This window comes from Melanostigma gelatinosum (genome assembly GCF_949748355.1).
Source record: "Melanostigma gelatinosum genome assembly, chromosome: 21".
Lineage (NCBI taxonomy): Eukaryota > Metazoa > Chordata > Actinopteri > Perciformes > Zoarcidae > Melanostigma > Melanostigma gelatinosum.
Window position 1 is genome coordinate 13,958,827 of NC_136654.1, and position 23,150 is coordinate 13,981,976.

General features: G+C 42.8%; 1 protein-coding gene across 2 annotated transcripts; it reads left to right on the top strand.

The window, feature by feature from the left end:
* Positions 1–1,473: 1,473 nt before the first annotated feature.
* Positions 1,474–22,964, top strand: LOC306795365 (vesicle-fusing ATPase-like). Of its 2 annotated transcripts, none has more exons than XM_079293858.1 (22): positions 1,474–1,542; positions 3,876–3,964; positions 4,046–4,142; positions 4,904–4,943; positions 6,753–6,919; positions 7,140–7,247; positions 7,806–7,881; positions 8,666–8,821; positions 10,062–10,261; positions 12,000–12,165; positions 12,273–12,347; positions 12,541–12,728; positions 13,508–13,603; positions 14,082–14,238; positions 14,382–14,515; positions 15,197–15,263; positions 15,387–15,466; positions 16,673–16,807; positions 17,030–17,143; positions 20,647–20,702; positions 20,906–20,972; positions 22,421–22,964. In XM_079293858.1, exons 1-21 carry the CDS (start codon positions 1,531–1,533, stop codon positions 20,928–20,930), a joined length of 2,238 nt encoding a protein of 745 aa, XP_079149984.1. In that variant the 5' UTR covers positions 1,474–1,530; the 3' UTR covers positions 20,931–20,972; positions 22,421–22,964. The 2 variants fall into 2 exon arrangements, with proteins under 2 accessions (XP_079149984.1, XP_079149985.1); XM_079293859.1 differs by lacking the exon at positions 22,421–22,964 and adding an exon at positions 22,166–22,414.
* The last annotated feature ends 186 nt before the right edge of the window (positions 22,965–23,150 follow it).

Genomic DNA, 23,150 nt, shown 5'->3' on the forward strand with positions numbered 1-23,150 from the left:
AATAAATGTTCTCTCATTTCAAGTAAAATAATGGCTCCATCTAAAAATAAAAGGGTGTACTGTATATTGCAAAAATATTTGTGAATTGTTGTGTGCGCATTTGTGAATCTTTATGTGTGCATTTGTGATTATTGAGACTGATCTGACCCCATAGTTTTGCACTTGTCAGTGATCAAACAGCCGTATAATTATGGCAATTCTAGTTTCAAGCATTAACTTGCTCAGAACCAGCAATACAATCTCAGTAACAAGTTACAATACCTTATTAAGATAATCAAGGACTGAAACAAGTGAAATGCTCGAACATAAAAACTGCCTGGTAAGAAGAAATAACTTGTCAGACAAAAAACAAGCATATATTGCCTTGATTTAAGATATTTCATCTTACTTAGATTTGAATTTTAGCAGTGTAAAAAATTAGATCGAAGATGGAGGAGGGACCTCGGAGGAGCCATGAGCGAGGACCCACGAGAACAGACTTTCAGGAGGTCTTTCAACGGCCGACACGCCCCCTCATTCTTCATCAGTCATGTGATTGGACGCTGCAGCCGATCGGACTGACTGACTGGAGTTTAACACAGAATAAACTCAAGCTTTATATTTGATTAGGTTTCTGATTCACCGTCTGGTTTAAATATATGTTCATTGTAGACTAAACAACAAAAGGACCACAAACAACTGTCCTCATTTATTAGAAAGATTTGTGTTTTCATGATCTGATATTTCCCTCAATAACTTTTATTATGGAAACAATTAAAGTCAGAGAGAGCTTTTTACATCATTTATCATCATTTCATTCAGTCACGTGAGGCGGATCATTCCTGAGTGTTTGCTGAGTTATATAATTTCGGAGAAACAATAATCATATTCTGGGTGATATTAATAATGACGTCACAGTCACAATTTAAAAACGTACAGACGCAAATAATTCATAAATAAGACGATCGCATTCCGCCGTAGAAATCGCTTATAAACAGAACACAGGACACAGTTTGTTAACAGACTACAGAGAGAAACATCACAGTGGTGATTACTGTGTCTTTATTAGTTATTAGTATTATTCGTTACTATTATTAAGTACAGTGGTCATGTGAACAGACACAAACTTCTCAAAAGTCTCCCCAGCTGTTAAAGCCGACTGACAGATGATCCAGCTGCGATCAGCTGATCCTCCGTCATCAGAAACAGACGTCGCTTCACGTGACGCAACTGAGGAAAAGACATATCATGTCTCTTAAAACATATTTCCTCGTTCCTCTCTCCTCGCATGGTTTCCTCCATGCATTCCTGGCGGGAGGGACTAAGACGCAAGGAAAGGAACCAAGTGAGGGAAACGAGGATGCAATTAACAGACTTGAGATGTACCCTTTGTTGTGGTACTCAAATCATCACGTTACGTCCCGTTGTGTGCGTGATGACGTCACATCACGTTGACAGATCCCGCCTCTTTCCACGTCGCTTTCTCTTTTTTGCAGTTGTTCTGTCAGCAGAGGGTTTCCTATGCTGAGTTGCACTTGAACCGGAGTAAAGATGACCGACCGGGTGAGTTTATTTCAAGCGAAACTTAAAACTTAAACACATCACGAACAGACAACACTGAATACTAAACCCTAGCGTGTACTTTAAGTACTACAGTCTTTCTTTTTTAAACACGTAAAGTGAGCCAGAATCAGATGTCAATCAAAACTTCGTAGGCAACCCGGAAGTAGAGGAGTATCATGTGACCACTGCTAGCATGTAGCTCTGTTACCATTGTTGTTATAGATTTAAACTGATGTATTTAACAGCCACCGAGCAGCCAGAGGCGATACATTATATAATAGTCAACAGCGTTATAGACTTGGATATACAAATGTTGCTGTTAGATGTAATTAGCTCCAGTTTAAAAGGCTAAATCAATGAAGGAAGTGAAGCTACATTAAAGGAAACAAGAAGAAGAAGAGCCCTAAGATAAACTGGACTGATGTTGAACTCTCTGTTAACTCCTCACATCAGTGGCTATTTTTAAGTAGCTGAAGTTTAAACAAAGTAATTATAATAGCAATACTAATTACTCAATGCAGCTGTTTACACACAGCTGTCAGTTTATTAGGTACACCTGGTTCAACGTGAAAGTATTGTAGTTTAATACAACAGCTCTGCAATAAGTCCCAGCTTCATGGAGGCTATTATGGCTGTTCTTAATTATTTCTTTGTTATTTTCTATTATTTCCTTCAGAAAGTATAGAACATTCCCCAGGGCCCAAGGTGGCGTTTTCTAATTGCTATCAACAGTTTTACAATCTGCAAATAATTAGTTTAATTTAACAGAAGGCTAATAAAAGCAGTAAATATTTGTGTAAAAGACTCTGGAGCCAATAAATTCTCATATTCTTTGGAAAAAAAAGTTCAGCTGCAATATTTTTATTGTCAATTGACTAATCTGTGAATGATTTCAGTTCAGTTTGTATTTACCGGTAAACTAGTTTAGAGAGTTTGACAGAAATACAATCTGAACTCCAGGTCCACTGTCAACCTCATCGCACTTGTCTTCCTCAGGTAATGTAGTAGGTGGACTTTTAGTTATTCAGTTAGAGGTATTTATTCAACGTTGTGTCATACTGAGAGGTGAGGTCCACCTGTTACGTGGACGTCCCATCAGTGTTGATGCTAAACACAGTCAATTGAAGCAATAAATTCCTCAGTGCGTTCTGTATCGACAAATAAATCTGAGTTCATCTGCTCGCGGAGCTGTGACGGCAGTGCGTACATGTACCAGGATGCATTGCTCATTGCTGATTATACGAGTCAGCCCAAACTCTGTGAAATGTATCCTCATCCATAACATCCTCTGCACTCATATTTTGGGATGCTGTTTGAAACATAGCTAATTTGCCATACGAACAAGGAAGTTCAGCAGCTACAGCTACTCTGCTTCCTGGTTCACACAGACTACATTTACCATCAACCCTGATCCGACGTCCAATAAAAGGTGGCGAAGTTTCCCTTGAACTCAATACAGAAAACTTCATCACACACTACAGTCTCCAAAATGGCCGACAACAATAACTAAACATTGTCACCTTCATGGAGGCCTGTTGTTTTGGACTGCGTTAGTTGTAGCTAGATAATAAACTGGTAACTTATTAAAACTATTTATCATGTTAGGTTTCATCTTTCTTGTATGCAAAGCACGGTTTTCTTCTCTGCGTACTATAATGAGAGAGTCGCCCTTGTCCTGTAGATCCTTGGACTTTTCTGCGCCTCATTCACACTTTACATTTGAGCTGATGACATGAAAACAATGCAAGGAATGTCCTTCACACAAGCTCTGGGAAAGACTTAAAGGCACTATTCCTGGGTCATGTTTTAGAGTGTCAAGTAATGCTTAGTTTAATGTCTTTCAAGTAATTACAAAAAAAACAGCTGAAATGAAAAATATAATTTCTGTTAGCACCAGGGAGATAAAACAGGCTAGCTATTTCCATATTTCTACGTTTAGCTGTTAGTTTGTGTGTCCCATCATTCCTACAGCAGGTAATATTATATGTAACAACTGGCCCTAAAATGATCTTCAGAGCCACGGTGGTTGGCCTGGATGCTGAAGTACTTGAAATAAGAGAAGTTAAATGTTGAGACGCAGGTCAGCGAGCCCAACTACGGTGGCCTTCAGGTAATGGAAAAAGGCAAAGGGCCCGTTCTAGAACCAGTGTTTGGTTTGTCTGTAGAAATGGCTTTTAGAGGACTTAAAAAAACAACCTTTAATGGCTTATTTACTACTCAGTAAATTTGGAGTAGCAGCTTTAAAAATCCCACATCATTCAAACACTGCATAATCTGTCTATGTTACTTCCTCGTGGAGTCACCGTATACATTTTTCTCGGTTCTCTTTTCAGGTTATGCAAGCTGGTCGATGCCCGACAGACGAACTCTCGCTGACCAACTGTGCCGTCATCAATGAGAAGGAGGAGCCACAGTTTGAAGAGTAAGTGGGAGGAGCAGTAACATCTGGGGTCCCACTAGTTCTGTACCACACTTAATCCTTTTTTTTGTCATCTCTGTGCAGACATGTGACTGTGCGCAACTTAGCCCACATGTATGTGTTCACCCTGAAGAAGCATCACAGCGTTAACCCCGGGACCATTGCCTTCAGCCTGCCACAGGTAGGTTCAGTGTTTTAAGAGCAGAACGTCGACAGCCACGTCTTCCCAAACATTACTGTATCACCTGTGCATCGCTGCTGAACAGCTTTCTGCAAGTGTCATCACGAGTGATTGATTTCATCATAAGTAGCTACCCGTTCCTCAATGCTTCATGTTCCTTATAAAATGAAATGCCACTGTCTGTTTTCTGTCAAACTACTTTATTTATTTATTTATTGGAGATTTTCCTTAAAGCACTGATTAACACTTGCATGGTGTTGTTGTCTGTGAACATTGTATTGTTTAAAAAGAAAATAGCAGTATGTGAGCTGATATTCACGAATGTGTTGTGTGGTTTTCTGGGGGCTCTTTGCACCGACATCTTTGTTTGTCTCAATCTGTCTGTTCCTGCTCTTTCCTTTCTTTGCCTGCTCTTCCTCCGTCTTTATGAACAGCCGCGCCGGCACACAGGTACTACTGTAACCTCCTCAAGATGCTCTTATTTCACCACAAGAATTCATTCAAGAAGATCCATTGATTGACTCGTATGTCAAAAACTCAGCCTGTGCAAAAAGGAACGAGTCAGCTGATCCCTGAAAGATGTTTTAAGTATGGATCTGATTTATACATTTTAGTGTGAAGAAGTGTGGTGAAATAAGTCCATGTTGCAGAGGAGCGTTACACTGATGTCTCAGATAATGTAGTGGTGACGTGTCCTAATACAAAAGAAACACGATGATGAAAGGAACTAAATCAATCGCTGCTCTTTTTTTTCTTTGCAGAGAAAATGGGCCGGCCTATCGATTGGACAAGAGGTTCGAGGTAAGCTTCACGCTAGGGGTGTAACGGTTCACAAAATTCACGGTTGGGTTGGGTACGATACAGTGGAGCCATGTTTCGGTACAGTAGAAAACTATAAATGCCAGATAAATGTACTTGATTTTAAAATATATTTATTCATTACAACTAACATCATAAAGTTATTCTTTGACTTTGAACAATGATGGAACTATACCTGAGTGACCCATCTTCTGGGGTGTCTTCTTAGCAACACATAAGCATAAAAAACAAAAACTGCTCCTTAATGTTGTGTAGTATTGTTACGTACATCTTGCAAAAGAGATTTTTAATCTCAATGGGACTACCTGGTTAAATAAAGTTTTTTTTTTTTTATTATTATTTTTTTTATTCAAACGTATTCGGTTCGTCATGCGTACCGAACCGTGAGCCTCGTACCGAACGGTTCAATACGAATACGACTTCTGGTTGTTCTCTGACGTCCTCTCAGCCTTTTTGTGATGATCGTCATTCATTTGTCGTCCGTTGATTGGCAGCGCTCGGCGGTCTTTCTCTCTTTTCACTGAACGCTGTTTGAGTCACGGACACCTCACCGCCGTGGACACACAAGACATCAAACCTGAGACTTTGAAGGCTGCACAGAAACATCTCGCCGCGCTCATATCCTACAGATTACCAGCTATACGTGGAGTTCAGGGGGTTCAGCTATTATCATGGTGCCATGAGAGGCGGAGGGAACATGATTTCCCCGGCGCAGGGAGAGACGGTAGAACAATATGGATGGGTGGTGTCACTGCACATCTGTCTGAGACGCTGGCCGGCGTCCAGAGAAAGACAAGAACTGTTCTTTGATGAGGTATTATACCTGAGGCCAAATGATGGGCGCTATTATGACGCTGTCTGCTTATCAGGAGTGAGGAGGAGGAATGAAAATCTAATCCACCGAGTGAAAGAGCCTCGTGATGCCTTCGTCTTTCTTGACATGGTCTGGAAAAAGAGGACAGCAAAGCTCCTTTCTATTATTTGATCTGTCTTACAGCAACAGAAAATGTTTCACTACAATCTTCAGTCTACAATGGTGACATCTGCTGGCAAACCCTGATTATTACATTTGTTGGGAAGGATTAAAAGTGAGCATGAGAATGTTACAATGAAACATAAGAATACAAGCAGTTTTACTTCTTTAATGTGTTGTTTTCTATAAAGCGTGTATTATCTACAGCTCTGTTTTTAACTGCTGTGGCTGATTGACATGAACGTCTCGTATTCAAAACCAGTGCAGCGCCTCTTGGGATGTAACGTTCAGGGCGGTCGCGTGATGTTTGGCGTGGTTAACGGCTGATAATCTGTCACATGTTGTGCTCGGTGCCCCAAGTTGCAACAAAATATGAGACAGCAGTTCAAAGGGAAGAGGGAGACTTATTCTCCTGCACAGGAGAACCACCACTGACTGCTGCTGTCGTGTCTGATTGAGTGAATGCATACCATAGTTATCTTTGGGGGGCAAAAATCTTGACAGGAACATTTCCTAATCGCTAGCGGAAACAAGATTGAAGCAGTTGTTGGACCACTTGCTGCCCCTACCGGTCGGTGAAGAGAAATGAAATATCGGCAGTCAGTGACGATATGAAACAGTCGATTCAACAGTTAAAAAAAACAAACAGTGGATCACCTCAACGACAAGAGGTCCTTGAGCCAACAGTCATAAATGTGCACCAAACATATTCGGCTGATGCGGGCTTAGCTGCATGAGTGCCTGCCAGAGATAATAATCCAGATGTCGTCTAATCTGTAAACCTCACCACCTATGTTTGTTTTTTTACCTCCTTACAGTAACAAACTACAAGTTTAACAAGTCCAAACAGTGTATAAGCACCATGACGGTGGAGATTGACTTCCTGCAGAAGAAGAGTGTGGACAGCAACCCGTACGACTCCGACAACATGGCCAAGGAGTTCGTCCAGCACTTCAACAACCTGGCCTTCAGCGTCGGGCAGCAGGTGCTTCAAGGGGTTCATGATGGGTCAACCTAGTTTATTGTAGAATGTCCTGTTTAAATCATAGGTTTACAAGAACACGAACGAAAGAATGCGATGTGTGTTCACAGTAAAGCTCTTTGCATTCATGTGTCTTCATTTATTTGTGAATCTATTGTAAAGATCTTCTACGCTGGTACAGCTTTGTTTCATCTGTTTGTTGTGATGTTTTTCTCTCCTTTAGTTTGTGTTTAGTTTCTGTGATAAGCTGTTTGGCTTGCTGATTAAAGATATTGAGGCCATGGACCCGAGCATCCTGAAGGGAGAACCAGCCTCTGGCAAGAAACCCAAGGTATCCGGCCGGCGATGTTTGTGATATCCTGTGCATGAAAATCATTGATTTATTATTATTGTTTTAATATATTTTAATATTTATTTTTAATATTATATTTATATATTTTTTTAATATATTCTGTGTGTGTGTATATATATATATATATATATATATATATTTATTTATTTATTTATTTATTTTCAATCCGGTTTCCCCAAATACTATTAAAGTTGTCCAGTTCCAATGTGAAAGAGGAAGTCAACGTCTCCATCATAAATATATATTATGTATCACATCACCTCAACCTTAGGTACCTCTGTCTTAAGCCATTGTCTGGTAATAGCTTTTTATACTCTTCATTAACGTACCTAAATATATATTTGTCTCCCAATCTTGTAATTCCTATGTTCATTTTCCACAAATATAACACCTCAATGTAACCCTCAGTATCTTCTCCATACCGTTGGAGTTCATAGATTTGAATGAACACGATGAATTCAAACCTCGTGTGGTTGAAGTGTTGCAGTTGGATGTCGCTGTGTTGACCGTCGTCTCCTTGATGGTTTCTTTCCTCAGATTCAGATCGGTTTGTTGCTGGGAAACAGTCAGGTGATTTTTGAGAAGTCCGAGACCTCGTCCTTGACTCTGATAGGTGAGTGTCAACAATACTCAGCAACTTTCAACTGTTAGACATATTGTGTGGTCGAACAGCCAGTGCAAATGCTGAACACAGCCGACGTGATTATACATGGCGAGCTTCTAAAATCACTGTTTTTAGAGCGATCCTCCACAAAACCACAAGGTGGCACACTTCACTCATTTTGCTTCTCCTTCCACACTGTGTCACAACATCAGTGGCCACCTGACGGCTGTTTATCTCCCTGTGATATAATCCGCTTGTATGATTATTGTGATCATTTATTTAACACGTCAGTCAAAAACTCAAATCTAAAATCTTAGAACAACCCGAAAAACAAAACAGACAGAAGTTGTTCAACGCACCGTATTCATTTCAATGCAAACAATGTTTTTGGGACTCAAAACAACCCGGGTAACACACTGCTGTTTCCTGGGCAATAACTCAAGATGATGATATGATTTCATTGAAAGACGAAAGATTGTGATGGAATCATACATCGAGATATTATGACACACAAGTACGTTTGCTAAATTGATTCAAACAAGCACATACTAAGTCAGATTTCTCCAAAAATCTGATAATTTTGCACTAAAGTTCATAATAAAATGAGAAAATAGTTAATTTGTCATATATTAAATTCAAACAGGAGACAAAAAAATAGGTTTATCTGTGTAGTTATTTCATGTAGACTATTTATTAATTGAATTGCCAGAAATTCTTCTGTAAATCCCCATAAAATGTAATGCTCTCCTCTTGAGCTCAACTCGTAGTGTTTGTTTGTGTGTCTGCCCTCCAGGGAAAGCCAAGACCCGAGAGTCTCGCCAGTCCATCATCAGCCCAGACTGGAACTTTGAGAGGATGGGCATCGGCGGCCTTGACAGGGAGTTTTCTGACATCTTCCGCAGAGCCTTCGCCTCGCGAGTCTTCCCGGCAGACATCGTGGAGCAGATGGGTGAGTTAATCACGTCTTTTATTTCACCTTTTCATTCTGTCTCGCTGTCAATCAAATGTATTCCCAAAAACACAATTATGTTTTCAGAAACACTGTTGTGTATCTTTCAGCATTCATCTGGTGGAACAGATTAGTAAATAATCACTGTTTTCAGTTGATGTTTTCAGCTTGTGTTCAATCCTTAAATCAACATTTTGACAAACGAATAATTCCTTTTGAGGAATGAATCGCCGCCTGAATCAGAGAGAAACTCAGCGATCAGCTGACGAGACAGCGTGACTTAAAACCCCGACCGTGATCCCTGCACACACTCATTAATCGATCTTTGACAGCTGTCAGATTGACGACGTGTGACTCACTTTTTGCACCCCCCACACCAATCCTAATCATTGCTCCCAAACCTGTGAGTTTGACAAACACACACACATCACTTAAATGCCCACAGCGCTCCAGGGTCGTGTGGCGGCGTCCGGCGGCGTGCGAGCTGACCTTTTAGCCGGGGCGCCTGTGTGCCGGAGTCGGCCTTTGGCTGCAGCCAGCTGGCTGCCGTAATGAGATGCCGTGCCCCGATAGAGCGTCCAGCTAAAGGTAAAGCTGTAATTGGCAGGCGTGGGGAGCGGCCAGAGCAGGTGATGACAGTTCTTATTTATTTTTTTCTTTGGGTGGAGCAAAAGTCTGAAAGTTTCACCTTGTCTCCCCTTTGCTCCCGGAGAGGTGAAGCGGGACAGACAGATGCTTCAGCGCTTTCTCTCCCAAACACAACCACATGACCCCCCCCCCACCCCTGTTCCCCCCCCCCCCTCACCTGTCATCCTTCAGCAGGCCCAAATGGCAGCTCAGATGGTTATCATGGGCCTCTCAATTAGTCTGGGCTAAATGTCATTAAGCAGGTGCAAAAGGCCATTAAAAGACCTACAGTGTGAACTAGAGAGCGTGCCGTCTCCACACTTGATCTTTACGGAGAAGGAATTAAACAAACTGGCCGCAGTAACACATTGAGCTGCTTCGTAATTAATTCATCAATACATTTTATGAAGTAAGTGCTTTTCAAAAAGTCAAAGACACTTTACAACGGGGATAACATAGAGAGAAGAACTACAAATAGACAACATGAGGAGTTCATTTCAGTTTGAGAACATTTTAAAACAGCAGTGAGGGATGACGCTGATTTGCTGTGTATGAGTTCCTGCGCTGGGTTTCACCTCCATTCCTCCCTCCCTGGTTGTGTGTCTGTCTCCAGGCTGTAAGCATGTGAAGGGGATCCTGCTGTTCGGACCCCCGGGCTGCGGTAAAACCCTGATGGCGCGACAGATTGGCAAGATGCTGAAGGCCCGCGAGCCCAAGATCGTCAACGGCCCTGAGATCCTCAACAAGTACGTGGGAGAGTCTGAGGCCAACATCAGGAAGCTGTTTGCAGACGCAGAGGACGAGCAGAAGAGGGTGAGGGGAGGAGGCATTCAAAGTAAAGTTAAGCTTCACTGTCAGCTTCCCAACTCATTTTATGAAAGAGAGTTATGTTCTAAAGCACAAATATATATATAACCATTGAATACTCAATGAGTGATTTACGCTCGTAGTTTCATTTTCCTCCTCTGCTTTTCATTCATTACATCCAACTTCAGCATCGGTAAATACTTTGCAGCAGTAAATTCAGTCGCAGTGAGACAAAACCTACGTTGATTTCTTTTTCATCGTGTTCTTTAGATGTAACCGGCGGGCGCACTGAAGTGTGTTCAGCCTGCGACCATCAGCAGCTCAGGTCTTAAGACCGCATTGGAAGCATAGACAACAACGGGCAGAAGGAACATTTCAGTTTCTTGAAAGTAGTCCTGGAACTAAAATAACCAGGAACTTGTTGGTGGAAACGTGTCTGAAGTGAGCTTTCAAAAGATGCAGAATTTAAACCACAGCAAAAATGAAAAGCTCACATGTTGGTGTTGATAAATGAGTCTGTTTTATTACAGCTTCCAGAGGCATCACTATACCTGCATTGCTTTAACTTTGCTGACCTTATTATCTACGCATCAGATAACAAGTCTGGCTCCACGAAACAGAGATAAGCATTTCATCTGTCGAAACAGAAAAAAACCCTAATTTCTCCAGGAGTGGAGAGATCTGCCCTTTAGCCAGGCGTAGCTGTAATAACTCTGGTAGTGTGTGTGTGTGTGGGGGGGGGTGGGGGGGGGGGGGGTTGTGCATTGAAACCCAGCAGTGATGGCTGGTTTGGATGGGGAGACACTAGCATTGAGCCGCCTCACTCTTCACCACCTAATGAGGGGCTGGGCTGTCTTTGACCTCCTATTTAGACCGCCCTACACACACGCACACACACCATCCAGTGTGTAATAAGGACAGCTCCACACCTGCGTTAAATGCTACGGCTGAGACTGACGGGTCTGTAGATGGAGGGATAACCCCCCACCCTGCTGCTCTCTCTCTCAGTTGAGGGTCAGTGTTGGTTTTCAGGTCAGGATGAAAAATGAAACATTGGCTGAGTCTTTGTCGTCTTTATGTCTCCGAAAGAATGCATTAGAGGAAAATATTGACATGAGTATGTTTGGAGAGACAGTTCATGGTTTCTTGTGTTTCTCTGTCTTCCGTGTGATTGATAACCAAACCTGGAAAATATCGTTTTATTCAAAAGCCTAAAATCATTTGAAATTCAGTGCATTTTGTGCTGAGACAGCGGTAATATTCACATGAATCTAAATCAGTGGATTTACTGTAATTTAATAACTTCACAAGACCCTAATTATTTCAGTTGTAGCTCCACAATTCTCCAGTTTAATACATTAATTCCCAGGCTCTCAAATCTTCTAAAAGTTTAGTTGTTTTTAGAAGAACATATTTTAATTAATACGTTTTTTCTTTTATATATTTTCTATTGTATAATGTCTCCTGACATTCTTATTGTCATGCACCGAAAGACAAAGTCCTTTTATGTGCAAACCTGCAACTTTCTGTTTCTGAAAATGTAAAATACAATTTCTTTAGAGAACAATTCATCAGAATTTCAGACCAAACAACTGTGATACATAAAGACGCTGGAAGAACCCATCCTGGAGGTTTAAGCACAGACAGTGCATGCAAATATTGTGGTTTTATTTCCTGTTCACCCAGTAGCCTTTCTTTCTTTCTCTCATTTATTCCCCCCCCCCGCCCCCCCGCTGCTGCACAGCTCGGTGCAAACAGCGGCGTTCACATCATCATATTCGACGAGATCGACGCGATCTGTAAACAGCGCGGCAGCATGGCCGGCAGCACGGGAGTCCACGACACCGTGGTCAACCAGCTGCTGTCCAAGATAGACGGAGTGGAGCAGCTCAACAACATCCTGGTCATAGGTGCTCACACACTAACACACACAGAGACACACAGGCTCTCCCTGAACAGCTGCACTCTTGACTCATCTCCCTCGTTTGACTATCTGTCCCATCTGTCCCTCCCTCAGGTATGACCAACAGGCCCGACCTGATAGATGAGGCCTTGCTGAGGCCAGGAAGACTGGAGGTGAAGATGGAGATTGGTAAGAGGGTTTCACTCTGGTGTTCCCGGTTTATCTCCGTAGACTGGAAAAGGAGTTAAAACCAGTGAATATTTAAAAGTAATGCAGTTAGTTGAGACCAGCAGCCCTGGTGAGGTAGTGTGCACGAGTTAAAGACGTAATCACTCTTTTTGTTGAAGCTTCGAGTCCCGTGTGTCCCCTCTCTTGCTTCCAGGGTTACCGGATGAAAGAGGCCGCATCCAGATCCTCCACATCCACACGGCGAAGATGCGTCAGTACGAGCTGATGACTCCTGACGTGGACATCAAGGAGCTGGCAGCGGAGACGAAGAACTACAGCGGTGCCGAGCTGGAGGGCCTGGTCCGGGCTGCACAGTCCACTGCCATGAACCGACACATCAAGGTACTAATTACCGGCCCCTGTCCATTTACTCTCTCTGGTTGGAGAAGAGGACTTCTACGAGTAATGACAATCAATTACTACTTTAGTTCATAAAATATCAGCTGAAGAGTCTTTAGCCGTTGGCGGTGGTTTCTGCACTTGACAGCCACATTAAATAAATACAATCCTCTTGTATACATCTCTGCATTTATAAAATGCTTTAAGGTTGTTTTCTTTAAAGCACCCACTGGATTAATGTTTATGTTGCTAAGTTTAAGGTGCAGCCCACACACCTGACACGCATAGCACACACTGCTGTATAGTGCCAGTTTAAGTAGCCACCCAGGTGTGTGTGTGTGTGTGCGTGCATATTTATATATGCCTTCACTTAAGTGTTTTATCAGGTGCATAGGCTTAAATCCACACAGCTCAGTTGGACCCACAGATAAGGTGAAGTTCTCATCTGTTAAGCGTTCTGCCCCAACACACACACACACACACACACACACACACTCGCAGCAGTAGATATTGGAGGGTGATGATAAACGACAGACAAGGGTCTTACACATGTCTGATGGCCGTGACGTTTCTCTTCACTCCTCTAAACACTTCTTCTTCCCTCCTCCTCCTCCTCCTCTCGGTCTGACCTTTCTGCTCTGAGGGAGTACATTGTCTGCTGACACATTGTGCAATCTAAACGTGCAATACTTGGGTTTCATTAGCTGGGGGCATGGAGTTCATCAGGGAATGAAAGCAGCTCATCATCTTGCTTGTCGTTCATCTCGTGTTGTTTGTTGCAGGCCACTAACACGGTGGAGGTAAACACCGAGACGGCAGAGAAGCTGCAGGTCAGCAGACTGGACTTCATGACGTCTCTGAATAACGACATCAAACCTGTAAGTTTGTCTCCATCTCTCTCCTGTGTCTCCTTCTGTTTCTATCAAATATGTTTTAGTGGAACATAAAGTGGAATACAGAACACATGACATTAAAGCTAGGGTGGTGGATATTTTAGACAATTCTTTTGTTTTATTTGTTGAAATTGTCTTTACATCCCGACAGCAATAAAGAAATCTAAATCAGGTATTTGAGGCAGTTGCGTGATTGTAATGAGCCTGTCCAATCGTTTAATTTGGCCTGAATGACCTGCGAGATTTAGAGAATTTTGTAGCTAGTGCTGCTGCCGCCTTTCATTGTAAAAAAGTTGTCAACTCTGGGCTGGGTTTTTCAGTTGGATAACTTTTTAAAACTTACTATTAAAAACACACAAACCCTAGTTTCTCAAGATTACAAAACAGTTTATATTTTCTTTAACACTTGACACACTCAAACAAAAACGTCAACCTTAATCTCTCTCGCTCTCTTCCCATCCAGGCGTTTGGCACCAATCAGGAGGACTACGCCAGCTACATCATGAACGGGATAATCCGGTGGGGCGACCCGGTGTCGGCGGTCCTGGAGGACGGGGAGCTGCTGGTGCAGCAGACGAAGAACAGCGAACGCACACCGCTGGTGTCTGTGCTGCTGGAGGGTAGGACGCACACACACACGTCCACAGTCAGCATGCAACAGATGAACACAATAGAAACTGCAATATGTTTAGTGACTGACAAGAAATAGAAGTTTGTTTGTGTGACTACAAACGTCTGATTAGTGATTGATCCTCTCCCTCAGGTCCACCTAACAGTGGGAAAACAGCGCTGGCTGCTAAGATCTCGGAAGACTCCCAGTTCCCCTTCATCAAGATCTGCTCCCCCGACAAGATGATCGGACACTCGGAGATCGCCAAATGTCAAGCCATCAAAAAGGTAAAACAAAAGTAGAAAGTCTTGAAATATAAAACTGAAATCAAACATTGGCTGAACCTAAGAACCGTTGTGTTTTTGTCAGCTTAAAACGAGCTGTTTATATCTACATAGGGAGCAGGTCCTCTTCGCGGAGTCCGCCATGTTTCTACAGAAGCCCAGAACAGACAAACCAAACACGGACTCTAGAGAGAGACCGTCACCTTTTTACATTACTTGAAGGCACAGTGGTTAGCAGAGAGGTATTCAGTCGGTTGCAATCTTTAACCTCACCACTAGATGCCACTAAATCCTACACACTGCTCCTTTAAGTACAGCTGAGGCTGATGGGAATGTAAATCCTACACGCTGGAACTTTTAAAGTTACAATCTCGAAGATCTCTGTTTCGGTCTCTTTAGCGGTACCTGAGCGGTAATTGCAGGTGTGTTTTTGGGTCTTGCTGCTTCTGTTACCTCATTTGACTGAACAGAACATTTATTTAAATGTGAATATTACTTTAAATACTCAGACTCTTTTTTTATATTGAAAACATTTACAAACACCATTTTGAAGTCCAAAACAACAGCTGTTTACTAATACCACTAAAGAAGTCCTTCTTTTTGGTGTTTTCAGGTCATGCACAAAGCTGTGTGCCTATTTCTGCTGATCTGAACCTGTTTTTGTACTTCTATTCTCTGTGATAGATATTTGAAGATGCCTACAAGTCCCAGCTGAGCTGTGTGGTTGTGGATGACATCGAACGTTTGTTGGGTAAGATTGACCGTCGCTGTAATACGGCAGCTGATGAGTAGAATGCCATTTTTCAGAGACATTTTCTTCATTTGGATGTGCATTAAATTGAATTTGCGAATAGAAAACGATCCTTCTCCTCAGACTACGTCCCCATTGGCCCTCGTTTCTCCAATCTGGTGTTACAAGCTCTGCTGGTGCTGCTGAAGAAACCTCCTCCAAAGGTACCAAACGCTTTGTCGTGGTATTTACTTGTAGTGTGCTCACTGTGCGGCTGCCAGTCCTTAGGTGGCAGAAAGAGGGCAGCAGATCTTGTGAGGAATTGTTTGAGGTCTCTGGCTGCGGCCGGCATGTGTGAGAGAGAGTGTGTGTGTGTGTGTGTGTGTGTGTGTGTGTGTGTGTGTGTGTGTGTGTGTGTGTGTGTGTGAGAGAGAGTGTATGCTTATTAACGAGTGTTTTGGTCCTGGCCCCGTTGTGCTCTCAGTGAATGGTGGTGGTAGGGACCCATTTCTCATAGTTCCTTTGGTTGTAGTGTGGGTCTGTTGTTGACGGGTTTGTGAATGAGAGCATAGCCCACTATATTGCTGCATGTGCATGAGAAGTGGCGCGGGGCCTGGCGCTGAATGCCTGGCTGCAGTGCTCCTCTGGGGTTGTAAAGCGCTGGGCCCAGCGGGGTGCCTGGGGCCGGGGGAGGCCAGGGGGACACGGAGGAGAAAGGGCTCTGTGAGAGAGCCAGGACCTGGCAGCGCCGCCGCCTGTGTGGCACCTCATCTGCATGCAGCATCGCAACCCCCCACGCCATGGGGGGGCAGCCGGCAGCCATAATCCCCCTGTCTGCTCGCCACTCCTCTGCCTCTCCTCCTTCGTCTTCTTCTCCTGGTCCTTCTCCAACTTGTCGGCTTAGCGGCGCTACATTTCTTTCGCTTCTCTTCTTTCTCCTCCGCTGTTGTCTTCTGTTGTGCCGTGCTCTGTTCCGTTTGTCCTGTTGTTTTCTGTTGCCTGTGCTCTTGTTGTGACTTAAAGCCCCCGTACACTGCCGAAACCTGGAGTCGCACCATCGTGAGAGAAATGTGGTGAAACGGTGTTTCCTAGATCTCACCGTGAGTCACCGGCCGATAAGAGCTTTGATCTTCCACCACGATATAGGTCGTTTCATATCTCGAGAGCAATATACTTCACCATATATGTTCTCTGCTCATTCCATAAATAATGAAGTAATGCAGAAAACATTTGGATAACATTGTCAGCATTTTTGAGGAAAGGAAAAACAAATGACACTATCACCAAACGTTGTTGTTGTTGTTGTTGTTGTAAGTCCTCAGCTTGCACTAATGTCCACAATCCAAATGCTGGTAAGAGGAAAGCAGCTCAAGAATATGAACAAATGAATAAAAAAATCAAGTCTGAGGTCTCGTCTGCTTCTCTTTCAGGGTCGTAAGCTGCTGATCATCGGCACCACAAGTCGTAGAGACGTCCTCAAGGAAATGGAGATGTTGGATGTTTTCAGCACCACCATCCACATCCCCAACATCTCAAGAGGAGAGCAGCTGGTCGAGGCCCTGGAGGTACCAGACACACACACACACACACACACACACACACACACACACACACAGTTGACGTTTACTCTGTCAGCCAAGGTATAAAATATGCTTTAATGTGCATTACTTCTATGTGGACACATGCAGGCGAGGCCACATTGTTGGCTGATATTTGTTGTCCTGTTCCTAAACACATTTCCCAGTCAGAATGATGAACTCTCTCCTTTCTTCGTCTCGTCCCTGCAGCTTCTCGGCAGTTTTCAGGAAGTGGAGCGGGCGAGCATAGCTAAAGCTGTGAAGGGACAGAACCTGTGGATCGGCATAAAGAAGTTGCTCATGCTGATTGAAATGGCCGTGCAGGTGAGGAAGAGATACTTTTGGTTGCATTTGCGTTTGTAGTGATGTCAATCTGTCTGTCAACCACTTTGGCCCAGACTGAAATGTCTCAACAACTATTGGAAACATTGAAACAGATATTTAGGGTTTCCTAAAGATTGTTCCTGATACATTTGGTGGTTCCCTCACTTTTCTTCTTGTGCCACTGTGATGTTAACCTTTTGTGGTTTTAAAGGGGACGTATCAAGCTAATTTTTAGGTTCATACTTTCATGTTGGATTTCTACTTCAACATGTTTACATGCTTTAATGTTCAAAAAACACTTTATTTTTCTTGTACAGTCTGTCTGAAAAGCTCTGTTTTAGCGCCTGTCTCTTTAAGAAAAAGCCCAATCTGCTCTGATTGGTCAGTGCTTTTCGCGTCTGTGCTGCTGCCGTCTTCACAGCATCACTACTGCCGCTGACTCTCTGTCCGTGCGTGTCGACTAGTGAGTTCAACGTCACATTTATGACATCACAACCTCACAGAAGTGGTTTTAAAGGCACAGTTTCTGAACATGGGTTGTGTGCATTTCTCCGTGGATTGAGCATTTTGGTACCCTATAATCTTTGCTTGATATTTAAAAGAAGACATGGAAATCTTTCTAAAACCGTTCTACAATATGGAACCTTTAAGTGAAATGTGACAAGGGCTCATATAAGCTTACGAAAACACAAGAATTCTTAGTTTCAGGTGATTATACACCAACGAAAACACAGTTATGAATAATATATTCAATTCCTGCCAGTAAATCCCTCGTAATCCTACACACTGAACCGTTTAATGTTTTGCGCATATTAGCCGATCTTAGCATGCTAAGCGAAGATGATGAACATTATACCTGCTAAACAGCATGTTAGCATTTTCATTGTTAGCCTGTTAGCGTGCTGACTTTAGCGTTGAGTTCAAAGCTCTGCAGTGCCTAAGAACAGCCTCACAGGTCTGCTAGCATGGCTGCTGACTTTCATTCTTGTTTCTTTCCAACATCAAAAATATTCACATCGTTACTGGCTGGAAGATGTTCTTATGGGAAGTGTAGTGCTGGTGTAACTCCATGTGCACTGGTGGTATTAAAAGATAGAACTGGGTGAAGGTAAAAGCAAAGCAGCCTTGTCTTTTTCAATTTCTTTTATTCTGAAACACAAATAGTCCGCCCGTCCCTCCTCTTCCTCGACACATCTGGCCGGCATTCTCACCAGTCAACAACCGTCTCCGTCACAAAAAACTGTCATCTATTAACTGGAATGTAAATAAACTGTGTGGCTTTCCTGATGAGGAGGATCCAGAACATCTCTAGTTCACAAACTACTCTCCAAACAGTTTGGATTCAATACGTTCAGAGGTGGAGAAACCTTTTCCAAAGTTACGTTCACATGTTCTGAATCAGAGGGAAGCGACTCATGAGAACAATCACGCACACCTCGTGGTTTTGGTGTACCTACAATTTAGAACAAAATCAATAAAGATCGGTCATCCAACACATACGGCAGGTTAAAACAAAAAACCTGCACATTAAACCCACCCAACTGTGGAAACGCAGACCACCAACTCACAGCAGATTGTTGGCTTCCTTTCAACACGTCAGTCGTACGCATGGAGATGAGTCGAGGAGGTGAAAAGTCTACTCACCTTTTTTACAGTGTCTTTAGGGGTTTTGTGGTTTGGACTTTGAGTTTTTTACATTTTTTTTTAAGTCCCTGTTGACATTTGTGCAGTTATTTCTGTTTTGCCGTGAACCCAGATGATTTACTCTTGACCCTGTCAAAGCACCAGCGTAAAAATCAATGTGATTAGTTCTGTAAGAAGTCCCGACCAGGCGTACATCAAGACCCTGAGACGCAGTGTTCCTGGGAAGCTGAGGCGGGTTTACACCAACAGCATTTAACTTTTAAACCTGCGTAAGTCATAATTTAACTTTGTTCCATGTTGCACCAAACTTAAACTAGCTTCAAATTAGGAATGATCAAATCTAAACCTCTAAACCTAGATTAAATGGAATGCTGTTGCACCAAAACCGTAAACTCTCATTTTAAATGGGATCCAGTATTAACTTTAAACTGACACTTGACACCAGTTGAGTTTCACGATGCTGATGCTGAATTTCTCTCAAGATTCGGCATCAAGAGAACTGTTGTGGAGCTGAATAGGAAGATCTTCTGTTTTGTTTTTTTGTTTTCCAAATAAGGGGAAATTAGGGCATCCTTTACTGAAATTGATTGTTAATTTTGCAACAAAGCTCTGCTTAATTCTAAATTGACTAATGTTTGCTGTAGTTTAGCTAAACTCTGATTAGAACTAATCTTGGATTAAATGAATCCTTGTTGGTGCAACACAGCCAAAGTGATTTGAATTGGACCATAAGGACTGGTGGATTTTAGAAATTATTTACAGAATTCTAAGTAAATAAATTCTTTATTTTTGCTTAAAGGGAAGCTCCCTTTGGTTCAGATTTAACCTCAGTCCCGTGTCAGTGTAGGAACACGTCGCTCCAGAGGTGGCAGCTCTATTGCATGCGTACTGAACCTTTAAACTCGGCACAGGGCCAGGTCTCACGTGTCGTCGTCAGATTGAGGGTTAAGTTCGTGCTTTTGGTTTGGATACAAAGATGCTGTATGTCTTGATCTAACGCATATTATAATTGTAAATTCAGGCCATAGTCATGTTTGGATTTAAAGGGGCAGTTCTACATGTCAGTCAGTCTTCTCGTCACGAGAAAGTGGAGCTCTCATAAGAGAAACGGCGCTAGAGGATTGGTGAAGAGCTGCAGGGCTAGCTAGTAAACACCTGATGCCGGTTGGCTCATGGCTAACACATTAGCAAGCCGTGGAGCAGTGCTACCACCAGTCACAATAGATTTCTGAGCTTCTTGCCATCTTCAGCGGCCTCCGAATAACGTGTGTTCACCCAAAGCAGGTGGCTGACTCACAGCAGCAGAAACTGACCTAAATCTGACGGTTAACTGGCGTTAATTTCTCCCCCTGACTGTGTGTCTGTGGTATGTAGATGATGTGTACCGCCTGTTTGTTGAGGCTGGATGCTGTGTAATTGCTGTGGTATGCACAAATGCAGCCCTGCCCCCCCCTACACACACACACTGAGCCTGAAGAAGTATGAATATGTGTTTGCTGAGACATGCTGCAAACAGCCACACAGCGACACACATTCATACTCAGTCTTCTCTTTATCTTTCTTCCTCTCATTCCAATGTTTCTGACTGCTCTCATGTCTTCACTCTAGTAGCTACAGGCAATTCCAGACACACTGTAAGTTATTGCATAGGTTGCCCCCCCCCCCCCCCCCTCCTCGACAATCCCTGTGTGTATGAACTGAAGCGTGAACTCCAGGACCCGCCACTACAAACTGCTTTCATGTTTCAACACCTTTTTTCAAATGAAACAACATGCGTGTGCAGAAAGAAAAGAAGACCTGTTGGTAAATGTACTTTAATGACATTATATGCACTAAGAAGTATTCTGTCTCTTTCACAGATGGATCCTGGCTACAGAGTTAGCAAGTTCCTGAGTCTGCTGAAGGATGAGGGAGCGTAAGTATTCTTGTCCTGTTCCTAACCCGACTCGTCAGTGACACTGAACACTCCCAGCACATCTGTCACTTTCACCAGTCCTCATTTACAAATGTAGCAGATAAAGGAGAAAGAAAACTAGTTGGAAGCACTAACAGTTTACATTTTGATCATTGTATCAAGTGTGATTAATAATAGACATGTTGTCTTTCTTTCCTCTGCAGACTGGGTTCTGATAAGTTCATCTAGACTCAGTGGAGCCACATAGTAAAGAGAGAGCATCCTGCAACGGTAAGACTGCAGGGCCTGCATCAGGCTACACGGTCGCATTCACTACTCGCCACTTCCTGTCCGGGGTTCAAGGGAGCTAACGCAGAAATCTGTAAAATGTTTATGCATGTAAAAAAAAAAATGAAACATACAAGTGCTGGAAAACTGTAGACGTGCCTTTTAATTTAAAAATCAACATTTTGCATCAGTATATCATTTTGTTATTCAGATTCCACTATTTAATGTTGTTGTTTTGCAATTTATGCTTCAAAATAGTTGTATTTTTTATCATAAAAGTCACAAATTTCATTCACCAAATTGTTTTAGAAGAACAGTTTGACGTTTTTGGAGATACGCTTATTTGATGAGAAGATGAAAAACACTTTCACGTCTGTTTGGTGGATACGTTAAGTTAAAGCTAGCCACAAGTTAGCTTAGCTTAGCTTAGCACACCAACAGCTCAGCTTAAAGGTCTTTGGACACTTTTGTGCGATTCATTTGAACGTCGATATATATATTTTTTTCAAACTGTTGTTTTTGTTGAGTACTTCCACACAGAAGGTGAAGAGAGTGAGGTTTATTTTTCTGAACTTTTGCATCACGAATAAAGTCCTCAACCAATCACGTTGTGCGGAATCGGCATATTCACAATGTATACTGTACAACAACACGGCTAACTATATTATTCACTTCAACCTGGACAAAGGCAGTGCAGACCAGATCCACTCCTTCTGTTCATACCTTTCACAATAAAAGACATACACAGAGTAACTTTATGTATTTCTGCTAAAAGGTGTGTGTAGATGCCTTCAAACCAACAAGGTGTGTATTTGTGGGCTGTTATTCCTGGAGTTTTGTCATAAATAACCTCACTGTTTCCAGTCTTTATGTTAAGCTAACTAGCTGCTCTTTCTTGGCGAGAAAGTAAACCTGTGGAATTATTGATTATTATTCTTTATCTCTGGCTATCTATAGTCCGTAGTAGAGACATTCTGAGGGTATGCCTGTTTAACTGTATGGATGTCCACAGTGACTTTTCATTGCGGGCACTATAATCACATAAAACTATAAGAACAAGCAGACTGCGGCAGCGTCATGGGGGGAATTTCACAAAATGGGATTGTAAAGTTCTCCAGATAACCGTAAAACTATTGTCCTACATCCGCATGTTGATGATGGCAAAGTTCCAGAAGACATTCCTCTTTGTTTTAAAGTTATCTGGCTAATCCTGCTCTGTGAGACGCGTCCCACGAGGACGGGCTGCCCAGGGTGACGCCGAACAACATGAAAAACTCTGAGCAACTTTTCAACTTGCAGCCGGAGCTTTGCCTCTTCTCATCTCCGCCTCCAGAGACGCGCCGTATAGTTGGCGCGCGGCGTGCCTAAAAATAGGTCGACTACACAGGTGCTCTCCTGTGGCGGCACGTCTCCCTCGCACGCCTGTCTCCTCTCACTTTTGTTTGTCTCAGATCACTCAGCTGCGGAGGAACGGAAGCCCGAGAGAGAGAGAGGCTGGCAGGAGGAAGCGAGCGAGAGATGAGTTCCCATCTTTCTCGCTCTCTCTTTGCGTCCTTTCCCTCGTGTCCCCGAAGCTCGGTGCGCTTCTCTCTGCACTGCAGCAGCAACCAACCAGGCGAACCTCCTCCTCTTCAGCACTATGTGAACATGTAACATAACACACACACACACACGAGCAGTGTTTGTGGTATCTGTGTATATTGCGTTTTGCAGAAGACTAGTGCTGTAATCTCCATGTGATGCCCCAAGAATGTCTTTGGGTTATTATATATATACATAAAAAGAGTCCGGGCAAAAGATTTAGAAACATTTGTATGGCCGTAGATGTGCATGCACAAACACTAATCACAACACTGTTTGTTGATAAAGGACACATTTGTTTTATGTAATCCGATCATTCCAAAGACGGCTCCATCTCTTAAAGATCTCACTTTGTTCTTAATGTACTTGCTCGTGTCTTTTTATTTTATGAATAAATGAATTATATTGCTACTACTAAGAAGAAACTCTGCATTATGTGATATGAATGAGGGAATGAATGACCAGCAAATGTTATGAAGTGAGTCACCTCACACCACGGGGGCTCATGCTGCTTTAAAGATGTGTTTCTATCATAAAGTACAGGAGTCCGGTAAACGATCCTCAGACTAATATGAAGGAGTTTGTTCCAAAACCTCTCTA